General features: G+C 44.3%; 1 protein-coding gene across 6 annotated transcripts in view; it reads right to left on the bottom strand.

Annotated features, from left to right (window-relative positions):
* The window catches only part of PHKA2 (phosphorylase kinase regulatory subunit alpha 2), a 99,582-nt gene that overhangs the window by 52,294 nt on the left and 33,499 nt on the right, over positions 1–13,789 (bottom strand). For 5 of the 6 annotated variants that reach the window (XR_002519606.2, XR_002519605.2, XM_009197292.3 and 2 more), the window contains exons 2-6: positions 10,001–10,159; positions 8,266–8,313; positions 6,882–7,050; positions 4,542–4,624; positions 601–681 (exon numbers count right to left, since the gene is read on the bottom strand). Coding sequence is in view for 4 of the 6 variants with exons in the window: in XM_009197292.3 (XP_009195556.1) it covers positions 601–681; positions 4,542–4,624; positions 6,882–7,050; positions 8,266–8,313; positions 10,001–10,159 (540 nt within the window). In the remaining 2 variants the exon portion in view is untranslated. The remainder of the gene's footprint in view (positions 1–600; positions 682–4,541; positions 4,625–6,881; positions 7,051–8,265; positions 8,314–10,000; positions 10,160–13,789) is intronic. The other variant, XM_021933021.1, reaches the window with a different exon arrangement.

The raw sequence follows: 13,789 nt of genomic DNA, 5'->3' as shown, positions 1-13,789 counted from the left end.
GGAGGGAGGGAGGCACACTATATGTCTATGGCAAGAGAAGCAAACTGTGGCCCACAGATTGAATCTGCCCCACAGGTGTGTTTTGTTTGGCTTGAAGAGTATTTTAAATGAGTTTGAATTGGAGTACCTTCAGGGAAAGTTTCCTAATGTCCCCAATACCTCCTCTGACCCCCATCTTGCTGTCTGGCTAGTTTCACTTCGTATTGTTATTTGACTGACCTTGCAGACTTTTGAACTTGTGAGTCCGACCTACAAAGTGGTGATATTCTCCAGTCCTCTCTGAGACCCAGAAAAGAAGACCGGACATCACACATGCAGCTTCTTAAACAACAGCAAGAGCTCAGACCTGTGGGTGATGGCAGCAGCTAACCAGGACGGATCACTCTTACTTTCTGCCACGGGCAGATTTCAGCATTGGAAACCTACCTTCTTTACCTAGAATTTCAGGTGGCTGGGGTACCTGTGCCACTTGAATTTCACATACTTGCTGTTGACTTTTGAAAAATATGCTAATCAGATTAAATCCAAATTCCTGATGAAGGGAACCAAATCAAAGCAGTAAAAACGTGCAGAAGGAAGAACAAACAGGACGACCGTCACCTTGGCCATTCCTACGGAGCTTGCATTCAATTCCGGGATGCCCTGATTAGTCTTATCTCCACGCTCCCACATTCCATAATCCTGGGGGAGAAAAAGGTGGGAATCAGAGGGGAGAAAGAGGTATATGAGAAGTGCTATGGGAAAAATGCTTCATGTTCCTTTTGAAACATAAGTGGATCTTCTCGGAGGCTTTGTAGACTCATACTGTGTTCTTCCTCGATTTCAGTTCATGAGACCTCTGTGCAGAATTTTAGAAGAAAATACTCAAGTGGGACAAAAGTGCATGCCACAACACTCTCAAATTTCTTATTTCTAGAAGGTATTCATTTGTAAGAAACTCTGGATGTATGGAGAACAAAATATTTTATCTTCTTAAGATCGAATAAAATGCTGCCTCTATTTAGTCGATGCCTTTGAACTTATGTTGTAAGATGGAATACAGAAACTTTAGCACATGGGTCATAACTAGTCGAAGCCAGCAAAAGCAATTAAAATAATTTAGTACCTATTTTTAGCATTACCTCTTGGGGAAAAAATGCTCAGCAAGTAACTGGAGCCAAAGTCACAACTGAGACACAGAACACTGAACCTACGTGGTATTTACAAACCAATTACTAGGGATTGACTCAGAATGCTGGCACCCAGAGAACTTGATACATGTGTACCTAACGTATAATTCATATTCTCATTAAAAAATCCACATATGGGATGCTATTTTATTTTTTTATTTTTATTTTTTGAGACGGAGTCTCGCTCTGTCGCCCAGGTTGGACTGCAGTGGCCGGATCTCAGCTCACTGCAAGCTCCGCCTCCTGGGTTTACGCCATTCTCCTGCCTCAGCCTCCCGAGTAGCTGGGACTACAGGTGCCCGTCACCTCGTTCGGCTAGTTTTTTGTATTTTTTAGTAGAGACGGGGTTTCACCGTGTTAGCCAGGATGGTCTCGATCTCCTGACCTCGTGATCCGCCCGTCTTGGCCTCCCAAAGTGCTGGGATTACAGGCTTGAGCCACCACGCCCGGCTATGGGATGCTATTTTAAACAATGCTGTGTGTAGTACTGAAAGCTGACCACCCAACTTACACAGGACTGATGCCAACATTTCAGTCTTTATTTTTTTATCTCCAAAAAGGAATATTTTCTTTTTTCTTTTCTTTTTTTTTTTTTTTTTTTGAGACAGAGGTTTGGTCTGTTGCTCAGGCTGGAGTGCAGTGGCGTGGTCTCAGCTCGCTGCAACCTCCACCTCCCAGGTTCAAGCAATTCTCCTGCCTCAGCCTCCCGAGTAGCTGGGATTACAGGCGCACACCACCACACCTGGCTACTTTTTGTATTTTTAGTAGAGACGGAGTTTTGCCATACTGGTCAGGCTGGTCTCAAACTCCTGACCTCAGGTGATCCACCTGTCCCGGCCTCCAAAAGTGCTGGGATTACAGGTGTGAGCCACCACGCCTGGCCAGAGCATTTTCAAAATGTGGAGACTGAGACTCAGGCATCCTAGAGCAACTTCCCCGCTGAGCATGCCTGGTGACTGAGCCTGGGCTTCTTTCCTTGAGCACTCCTCTCATCTGCGCCTTCCTGTGGCCCAACCCACCTTTCCTCCAACCCTGGCACTGGGTGATTTATCCTCAAAAACTGCTCTGATTGCTGCTTTCCCTTGCTTCAGGGTCTAAAATGACAAATGGTGTATTTCCTAGTGGATCACATTCACCTCTCTCTCTCTGGATGTCCACATGCCCCATGATCTGGCCTCCTCAGACACACCCACAAGCTGAGAGTGGAACACAAGATCCACTTACGTTCTACTCTTTTCCAATGTCAGCTTTCCCCCTAAGTCTACTCCTTTACTCTGTACCCTTTTCCTCAAGCACCCCCTAGCCCACCCAGCCGCACTCAGAGCCTGTTCCTGCCTCTGGGACTGCACAAGCTATTCCTGTACCCAAACTCCCTATCTCCTCCCTTCTGCTGATCTAGACTCTGCTCAGCTTCCAAGGTCCAACTCAATGCCCACCCTTTCCACAAAGACTTCTCAAGTTTCTTCAGACCAAGGTTTGTCAACTTCAGCACTACTCCATTTCGAGCCAGGTAATCTAAGCCGTGGGGGGCGGGCCTGTGCATTGTAGGATGTCTAGCAGCAGTCCTAGTCTTGGCTCACTAGATGCCAGGAACACCTACTGACCAGGAGCGACAACCAAAAATGTCTCCAGATGTCACCAAATGTTTCCTGGGAGGGCAAGATTGCCTCTCGTTGGGAATCACTGCTTTAGACCTGAGGTCAGCGAACTCCATCCAGTCTTTGGACCAAATGGAGTTTCCCGCTTATTTTTGCAAAGTCTGTCTGGGACACAGCCATGCTCATTTGTTTACATGTGGTCTATGGCTGCTTTCATGCTACAAAGGCAGAGCCAAGTAGCTGTGACAGAGACCCTAGGGCCTGTAGAGCCAAACATATTTACTCTCTGGCCCTTTACAGAAAACCTTTGCTGACCTTCTTTTAGACCATAGTGGCTTTTTTTAAAGCCAACCTTTACCTTTTCCCTCCTTCCCTGATAGCTTTACACACTGGGGTTGTTGTGTAAAGGTGCCTCAGGCTTTGCCTTCCAAACCAGACAGAAGCTCGGAGGAAAGGGGGTTTATATACATTTATACTCAGCAAATCTGGCCCAGGTTGGGGCTCTGCCTGGCTTGAGCCCCTCTACCTGTGGCCCGGTTTGGGGTGATGCTCGTGGCACTCCAGCTCCCACCAAGGTGCTAATGCTGCTACCTCTTTAGCCCCAACTCAAGCCAGCACATATGCATCCTGCAGGACATTTTAGGATCTTATTTCAAACAAGCATAATGGGAACTACCATTTAATCCAGTAATTCCACTCCTGGGTAGCTACCCAGAGGAAAAGAAGTCGTTATATGAAAAAAAAACACTTGCACATGCATGTTTATAACAGCAAAAACATGGAACCAACCAAAGGCCCATCAGTCAACGAGTATTTAAAGAAGCTGTGGTATATATATGATGGAATACTACTCAGCCATAAAAAGGAATAAATTAATGGCATTCGCAACGACCTGGATGAGACCGGAGACTATTACTCTAAGTGAAGTAACTCAGGAACGGAAAACCAAATATCGTATGTTCTTACTCCTAAGTGGTAGCTAAGCTATGAGGATGCAAAGGCATAAGAATGACACAATGGACTTTGGGGACTCAGAGGGAAAGGGTGGGAAGGGGGAGAGGAATGAAAGACTACAAATAGGGTGCACTGTATACTGCCTGGGTGATGGGTGCACCAAAATCTCACAAATCATCACTAAAGGACTTTAATGTAACCAAACACCACCTGTTCTCTAATAACCTATGGAAATAAAAATAAAATAAAATAAAATAAAACAAGCATAATGGGCCGGGAGCAGTAGCTCATGCCTATAATCCCAGTACTTTGGGAGGCCGAGGCTGGAGGATCACCTAAGGTCAGGAGTTCGAGACCAGCCCAGCCAACATGGCAAAACCCCATTTCTACTAAAAATACAAAAATTAGCCAGGCGTGGTGGCAGGCACCTGTAAACCCAGCTAATCAGGAGGCTGAGACAGGAGAATCACTTGAACCTGGGAGGCGGAGGTTGCAGTGAGCTTAGATCATGCCATTGCACACCAGACAGGGTGATGGAGCGAGAATCCAAATAAATAAAATAAAATAAAATAAAATAAAATAAAAAAACAAGCATAATGGATTCAGACAGAGCACAGAGTGCATTCCAAAAACATGAAACCCCCAACTCTATCCCAGGACAAAACTACGCACTTTGTGTGTGGAGATGACACAATCTCATAGCTCTAGTCTCACTAACTTTTTGGTGAGCCCCAAACAGCCTGGCCCTCAAAACACTGTATGATTTTTATTCTTTTTGATGACTGGCACATCGGAAAAGACTGCCAGGGTTGATACTTACAGCGACTTTATATGCAGCTTCTATGTAAAAGACAAGATTCTGTATGAAGGCCACCTCATCGAGGGTGAAAATGATACGTAAGCCTAGCAAAGAAAAACAATGAGGTTATGAAGCCATGTTGCAGAGAGCTGCCAGTCACAAATTACAAATATCACACTAGGAAATAAACCCTTTTACCCTCATTTTCATTTTTCTTCCAAAGGCATCAAAAATGAAGTCTGAAGTAAGGCATAACAGTGAGTGTCTAATCTCAGAAAAGAGGGAAGGAAGGAGGGAAGGAAGGAAAATAAGGAGAAGGAATGGCTCCATTTTGCTGTGTGTGCCTATGAGTAGAAAGGGTTGAGAGAGATTTGGAACCTCTGGTATAGGTTGGATTGGTGCTGAGAAGGTTCCAACAAAGCAAGGATTTTAGTCCAGAAGAACCACAGACACCGTCCCTATCTTTGAGTGAGCCAGAGAAGGGTGAATATTTTCCCAGTGGGAGACAGGGAGTCCCCAACTCCAGGAGCTGGCCTTCCACCCTGCGGAAAAATACAGTCAGTTATAACAAACACAGGTATTTTTAAAGTATGAATTCTGGAAGTTGCTATGGATATGATAGGAAATGGACTCTCACATCAATGACGGAAGCTTAGCTAGTAAGCCAGATTAGAAGTTGAATCAGAACTAAGTTTAACTAGAAACTGAAAACAATTTGGCAATATATGAGTTGCCTTTGAGTGGTATCTAACTCTCAGAAGGAAGTAAATGAAGATGGGGTCAAAGTTGGTATTGCAACATTAGTTATAGAAGCAAAATAAAAGAAGGAAGGAATAGTTTAAGTATGGTATATCCATTGATAAACTCACTAAAATAATGTTTATGAAGAGCTTGTTATATCATGGGAGAAATGCTTGTTATAACGCTGTGTAATAAAAAGACTATGTTTATGTGTACAATGTGACCTTAAACATGTAAAAAAAAAATGCACAGGAAAAAAAGACTTGGAGGAGACACAGCCAAATGAAAGTTGGCAGTGGAATTTTTTTCTTTGTATTCTGTTATATTTTCCAAAATATCTACAGTGAGCTCATATTAACTTTCATAGCCAAAACGTAACTTTATAAATGTGTGATTTATTCACACAGCCAAAACAATACTGCTGACTGATTTCTGGGATTTTGAGGGTTTCACACTTGTGGTCTGCAATGAATGGGAGGCCTCAGACACATCAGTTGACTGGACTGGTAGGTGATACGAACTCCGAGATACAGCTGCTAAGTGCCCTAACGTGGGGGAGCATCTGTGGCACATGCCATCGTGGGAGACAGACCTCCTGGTATAAGACCCTAGTGGGAGAGAGAGAGGCCTGGCGTTCAGGCTGTCACAGAGGCCAGCGGCTCCAGCTTCAACGGGAACGAGGCACACCGCCGGCAAACTGTGAGCCTACTCAGCCTGCTGAGTAGCGGGCTGCTCAACCTGCTCTGGGCACGCTGCTGAGTGGCGGAAATGGTGTTGTTCAAATATAATTTGGAAAAGTGAGGGTGTGTCTAGAAGAGGGTGACCAGGGTAGTGAGTGGGAGAGCTGAAAGGACAGGGCTGCTGATCCTGGAGGAGAAAAGTCTAAGAGCAGGGGTGAGATGGTCTGCAGATAGCTACGTGTCAAAGTTAGACCGGACCTAGGTGGCTCCAGGAACTAGGAGAGTGACGGTAAGGGGGCTGTGTGCTCAACAGAGGGAAACTAAGAGAGCCAGCTCAACAGCCTTTGCCCTGCTGCTGCCCAGGTGGAGGGTGACTGTCCTCTCCGCAGGTTACAGACAGGGTCTCTGCACTCCCTGCCCTATCGCAGAAACAAATGCATGGAATATGGGGAAGCATGCTTGTCTTTTGTGTAAACTGCTAATTTATAATACTGATTGCTATGGTTTGAATGTGTCCCCTCCAAAACTGAGGTGTGGCCAATGTGATGGTATTAAGAGGTGGGGCCGTAAGAGGCGATTAGGCCCTGTGGACTCCTCCCATCCTGCATGGGATGAAGGCTCTTACGAAACACGCTTCGTGGAGCCTCTGGCTCTCCTGCCCTTCTGGCCTCCCCCACGAGAGGGCACAGCGGTCCTCCTCTTTGGAGGATGGAGCCCTTACCAGACAACTGAGCCTGGTAGTGCCTTGGTCATGAACTTCCCAGCCTCCAGAACTGTGAGAAAATGCATTTTGGTTCGGTATAAATGGCCTTGTCTGAGAAATTTTATTAAAGCAGTGAAGCAGCACATGGCCTGACACACTGGCCGCTGCCTGCCCTTCTCCCACCCCTTTTCCGGATTGTCACTCCTTATACAACGGGCTCCAGCGATCCCGGCTCACCTGAGGCGGTCATCTGGGCCAGGAACAGGAGGAAGAGAGAGGTGGCATCCACCTGGAGGTGGCCCCACTGGTCATCGTCCACCACCGTGCCGCAGGTGGCGGTGTTGTACTTGGCGTGCAGGCTGTCCTTGGTGCTCTGAGTGTGTTTGAACTTCTCCACTTTGGCCACCTGAGGGAGAAGGCAAGCCCGCTCTGCATAGTTATAGGGGTTCATGGCTGGCAGAGATCACCGCCATGGCCAGCCACCTGGATCTAGAGCTCTTATCTGCTACTTCTGGGAGCCAGAGGGACGGAAGGCAGCTGCTAGGTGGCACGGCACAGAGGGACTGTGCTGGGGATTCTTCTCGCCCACTCGCCTGAAATGTCCCAGCCTGGGGGGAATCTCATCTGCAGGAGTGACAGGTCATGCCAAAGGGTGTCCTTGTCTACATATCCCCAGCTGTGACACATGGCAGATACTCAAGGAGAGACGGACGGAGGGAAGAAGGGAGAGAAGGAGAGGAGGAAAGGAACCTGTTTAAATTTCAATTTCTTGTTTCTTAATGTTGAAAGGAAAAGAGCAACTATGTCTTCGCTTGCGCTGACTGAGGGTGGGGACTGCTTCGTCTTCATCTTTGAATTTGTGCAGATCCTAGTATAATGTTCTGTATGCAGTACATGCTCAATGAATTGTTTTATTTACCCCTCACTGAAAATACCACTCAACAATAATATCAAGTTTTAAAAACTCAAGCATTTCATCTCAATGAAAATATACCCTTTCGTAAACATGATGGAGTAAACAATAATATAAGGCTTTCTAGAAGCCGCTTTTAAAAAAATGTTTTTTTCCCCCTCCAAAAAAAGCATGTTTCTCCTTTTATCCATGTAACTCCTTCAGAGATTCCTTGTGAAACTGTCCTTTGAGACGGTGGTTCAATAGTAAAGTTACTGAAAATAATTTTAAAAAGAGAAGGTAGCTGGGCAGGCCCCTCAAGTGCCTGTAATCCTAACACTTTCGGAGGCCAAGGCGGGAGGATCACTGGCATCCAGGTGTTCAAGACTAGCCCAAAGTGAGACGCTGCATCTTAAAAAAAAAAAAAAAAAAAAAAAAAATTAGCCAGGTGCAGTACACACCTGAGGTGGAGAAAACCACTGAACCCAGGAGCTCTGAGGCCGCAGTGAGCCATGATTGCACCACTGCACTCAGCCTGGGTGACAGTGTAAGACTCTGTCTCAAAAAAAAAAAAAAAAAAAAAAATGAGAGAGAGAGAGAGAAAGTAAGCAAAATATTTTCAATTTCTCTTCCTCTTGAGAAGTACAAAACATCTTAAGCATGTTAACTGTCACAATTACAATGACATGGAATGCCCACTTGGCAAACACATGTGTTGGTTCTGCCTACCTGTCTCATCATGCACTGGAGAAGACCTCGCATCAGCTTCACCACGTTCTGTGGAGATAAAGCAGAATCAGCAACACGGCCCAGGGTCCTTGCTGCAGGAAAATCACCTCCTGATCACTGTGGCTGGCAAGCCAGTGCTGTCCAGCAACTGCCCTGGAAAGGCCAGTCCCGAGCCTACGTGAGTGTTCTGATGGTTCATGTCCTCTCTGCTCCATCATAAAGAAAGAAATATCTCAACAAAGTGACTTATCTCAAATAAAGGGGTTGGATCAGATGATATCCGCCAGCTCTGAAATTCAGTGACTCCTCGCTGACATCTTAGCAACACAATTCCTGTAAGTGTAGTACTCTGGAGCTTTATGTCATATTTCTTGGTAATTTATTTTTGTTACACTAAGTCCACCATGCCTGCCCAAAAGTAATGTTCGCCAGCATGGCCATTTGTGAAACCATCACTGAATTATTGAGTAAAGCTCTAACAAAATGCAACTGACAGCCAAGGTTTCTGAATAATATGATTTATTGTAACCAATTACTACTCTTATTATCCTCATTATAAATAACAACAATAATGCTACATTAATACATGAGACACCATGTCGCAGACGATCCACTGACCGTGAGGCCATTGAAGAATGTCTGAATCAAAGATAAATCCCAAGGGCTCTCATGCCAAGAGAATGATTTTTATATTTCAATGCTACCACTCAAAACACTTGGAAAATACTTCCTGTGTTCAGGGACAGATTATTTTGCTACAAACTCAGTGATGGCAAATCTTTGGTAGGTATCTTGGTTCTAGATTTGGGAAAACAATAAAAGGACTTCATTGTCCTGTATGGTGAATAACAGAGGCCCCCAAATTGGATAACACCAATTTGGTTCAAAATTAAAGGGTGACCATAAACTACTAAGATTGCTTTCCTAGAATGGCTCAAATTAGAAAGGCATTTTTAAGGGAAGTTTCAAAAATATTTTAAGCAGTAGCAATAATGTTTGGATAAATATCCTTCCAGAGTGACTACTCTGAAGAGTACATGCTTTGGAATGTGAAGCTGTGGTGAGGTGACTTTTAAAAAACTTATCAGTTTATGATGATGTCTTGTGCATAACTATGTACAAAATGGATAAAGTACGTGTGAAAGAAATGTAACTAATTATACAAATTTACACTTTGGGGTTAGAAATGTGGATGCAACCACGTGCGGTGGCTCATGCCTGCAATTCCAGCACTTTGGGAGGCTAAGGCGGGTGGATCACTTGATGCCAGGAGTTCGAAACCAGTCTGGCCACAATATGGTAAACCTTTCTACTAAAATTACAAAATAAGCTGGGCATGGTGAACACCTGTAATCCAGCTTATCTCGAGCCAGCTGGCTGGTGAGAATCGCCAGTTCGGGAGGTCGGAAGGTGGAGCCTGAGATCGCACCACCGCACTCCAGCCTGGGTGATGAGACTCCATCCTTAAAAAAAAAAAAAAAAAGAAATGTGGTTGCTTACCTCTATTTGCATAGATTTTGATGTCACTGGTCTTACGGGGAATCTCCAACTAGAAAAGACTTCACAATGGAGTTTGAGGACTCATCTGAAGTGCTTCCCCAAAATATTCTATAGCAGAAATAGAGGAGAGGCCTGCACCGAAACAGTTCTGCACGCATAGCTACTTCTCTGTGGGTTTTTCAGTTCAAGGAGAAGGTGGCTGAGTAGCCGAGATACAGCCATCAGTCACTATTACCTGCTCCAGCTCGTAGGCCTTGGCCTTGTCCTCATCGCGGTCTGCATTCTTGCGGTAGGCCATGCCCAGGCCCCACACAGCCAGGATACTGTAGATGTTATCCCGCACCCAGGCATCCTTCTGCTCATGGCTGGCTGACAGTAGCCCCGTGACGGGATTCTATTAGAGAAGAGATACAAAATGGCTCAGTGCCACCCTTCATGCAGTCCCTAGGTAACAGATGCTTGCCCTAATAGGGCAGATGAGGACTGGGACCTGGAAAAGGAAGACCAAAGTTCCAGTCCTTGCTCTGCCACTAACAGTGTGACCTTGGGTGAGACATCACATCCCTTCTCAGCACCCTAGTTTCCTCACTTGTATAACGAGGATACACGACTAGAAAATCTCTCAGGAACATTCTAGCTCTTATGTTCTTGCTTTCAGACGAGACCACACTGTTGTAAGTGGTAAAACAGAAGAAACAGCAAACAGGAAAAGACGGCAAGGCTTTCACAAAGCTGCATATTGCAGACTATAGGTCTTCTTCAGCCTTCATGTGTCCACACCAATAGGTAAAGCATTGAACCTGTAAACAAGAAACCTGGAGGCGGGGCCCCAATCCACTTTCTAGCTCTGTGTGACCAGGGAAACCACGTTCCCTCTCTGGGTAATCCAGATACTTCATGTGCCTAAACAGAAAGTGTCAAGCAAGAGGACATCTAGGAGTCCTATTTAGCTATGATATCATGGGTATTTAAAAGGGCAACTGAGTCACTAAAAAGCCAGACCTTGCCACAAAAAATTATACACAAATGTTCATAGCAGCATTATTCATAAAAGCCAAAAAGTGGAAATAAGCCAAATACTCATCAACTGATAAATGGATAAATGAAATGTGGTCTATACAAACAATGAAACATTATTTGGTGGAAAAAGAAGTATCGATGCATGCTACGACAGGGATGGACCTTGAAGACATCACCCTAAGTGAAAGAAGCCAGATGCCAAAGGCTACATATTGTGTGATTCCATTTGTATGAAAAGTCTAGAAAAGACAAAGCTATAGAGACATAAAGTAGTTCAGTGGTTGACTGGGCTGGGAGTAGAGGTAGAATCTGGAAGTCAGTGGCTGCTAGTTTGTTTGGTTTTTTTTTTTTGGTGATGAAAATGCTCAAAAATTGATTGTGGTGATGAATGCACAAATCTGTGAATATACTAAAAACCATCCAGTTGTACAGCTTAAATAGGTGAATTGTATGGTAAGTAAATAAAGCTATTAATTTTTAAAAAGCCAGTCCTAATAAACTCTGCCTAGAAATCAGATTAGAGTCACATAATGATAGTCTCTGTTGACATTTCCTGAAAATTTGTACATATCTAATAAAATGTATCATAACAACCAGAATCTTGTAAACTTAAAAAATTACATTACTCAAAAGGGTAGCATATTATTTACAAGATAGTTCATGAAAAAACTCCACTGGGTACATTCATAGTGATACTGCCAATATTAGGTAAAAAACACTGGCATGGTTTCACACGTTCCCACCTAAGGAATTAAATATTTGACTTTCTCCTCTAACAAATCTACGCCCTCTATCAAAAACTCTAAAACATCTAAAACTCAACTGATATTACCCACAGGAGCAATAGCATTCAATGTATTGACATGGTTCTACGGCCAACAACTATGAATCACTGACGTTAAAGTCAACCAGAATTGACATCTAGGAATGACTGAAAGTACAAATCTTATTCCAATAGTGGACTACTGGTATTCTTTTAGAAAATCACTATTCACCAATAATGTACAACATAAGCATTTTGGCTGGGTGCGGTGGCTCACACCTGTAATCCCAGCACTTTGGGAGGCTGAGGCCTGTGGATTACTTGAGGACAAGAGTTCTAGACCAGCCTGGCCAACATGGTGAAACTCTGTCTCTACTAAAAATACAAAAATTAGCCGGGTGTGGTGGTGCGCGCCTGTAGTCCCAGCTACTCAGGAGGCTGAGACAGGAGAATCACTTGAATCCAGGATGCAGAGGCTGCAGTGAGTCGAGATTGTGCCATTGCACTCCAGCCTAGGTGACAAAAGTGAGACTCCATCTCGAAAACAACAACGTAAGCATCTTTATCTGTTCTGAGGCCTGTTGGGTAAGCCGGAGACAGGGAAACTTCAGGAGACCCAGAGTAAGAACTCAACCCATTCCTCGTGTGCCCACCAACCATGAGTCTACTAAAACAAACAACCTTGTGGTAACACAGCAGTGATCACTTACACATAGTGCCAAGTGTGGTTTGGATTATGAAATATCCCTGTCCTGTTAACTGAAAGTCATCTCTCTTACTCTTTAGACACCGCTTAACTGTTGGAGTAGATTAGTTCATCCTCACCCAAAGCTATATTGTCTGTCCCCCTCATTCAACTACAGAGAAGCAGTCTGAGTGTTTCAGGGGATCCCCATATTCAGAACCATACACATACATGCCATGTAAAATTAGGGTGTTACTGCACTTAGCAATAGGAATATTTACTTTTTGACTTGCTTCTCTTGTTAAGTCTATAAAAACCAATGCATTGTGTTGGAAGAAGACGGGGGTGGTTCCATTTTGACGTGATTCATAACACCTGAAATGACCACAGATTGGCAGATACTCTGCCACTTCTGCTCTGCTGTCCCTTCTTTGAGATGGAGTCTCACTCTTGTCACCCATGCTGGAGTGCAATGGTGCAATCTCGGCTCAGTGCAACCTCTGCCTCCCGGGTTCAAGTGATTTTCCTGCCCCAGCCTCCCGAGTAGCTGGGATTACAGGTGCCTGCCAGCACGCCTGGCTAAATTTTTGTATTTTTAGTAGAGACAGAGTTTCACCATGTTAGTCAGGCTGGTCTCGAGTTCCTCACCTCAGGTGATTTTCCTACCTTGGCCTCCCAAAGTGCTGGGATTACAGGCATGAGACACCGCACCCAGCCACTGCTGTCCCTTCTAATAGGGATGACCCAGTGGTTTTGTCTTTGAGTCATTCCCTTGCCTGGAGATGGACTATGCTGCCGTATCTGTACTCTCACTCACTGATGCTTATGAACCACCTGAACAGGTCCATCTCTTTGGAGCTCTGGAGTCTTTATTTTAAGTATGGCAATGGAGGAGGAAAAAAAAGCCTGCCCTGTCTGATGCCATTCTGCAAGCTAAACATAAACACAGGCAAATGCAGACCACTGGAGGATGGTGGGGAGATTGGTCCAAGCCAAGCCTATGGTTTCAGATATGATCATTTTAACCATATGTTGCTTTCCAAACACTGAAAAACACTATTTAGCTATATCTGCACCCACACATTTTATTATAGAATTACTTTTCTTAATTTATATTTGTTTTTGTTTTTTTTTTTTTTTTTTTTTTTTTTTCTTTTTTTTTTTTTTTTTTAATTTATTTATTATTATTATACTTTAAGTTGTAGGGTACATGTGCATAACATGCAGGTTTGTTACATATGTATACTTGTGCCATGTTAGTCTGTTGCACCCATCAACTCGTCATTTACATCAGGTATAACTCCCAATGCAATCCCTCCCCCCTCCCCCCTCCCCATGATAGGCCCCGGTGTGTGATGTTCCCCTTCCTGAGTCCAAGTGATCTCGTTGTTCAGTTCCCACCTATGAGTGAGAACATGCGGTGTTTGGTTTTCTGTTCTTGTGATAGTTTGCTAAGAATGATGGTTTCCAGCTGCATCCATGTCCCTACAAAGGACGCAAACTCATCCTTTTTTATGGCTGCATAGTATTCCATGGTGTATATGTGCCACATTTTC

Source organism: Papio anubis, chromosome X (assembly GCF_008728515.1).
Source record: "Papio anubis isolate 15944 chromosome X, Panubis1.0, whole genome shotgun sequence".
Lineage (NCBI taxonomy): Eukaryota > Metazoa > Chordata > Mammalia > Primates > Cercopithecidae > Papio > Papio anubis.
Note: the sequence above shows the minus strand (reverse complement) of the source record. Positions and strands in the feature narration are given on the sequence as shown.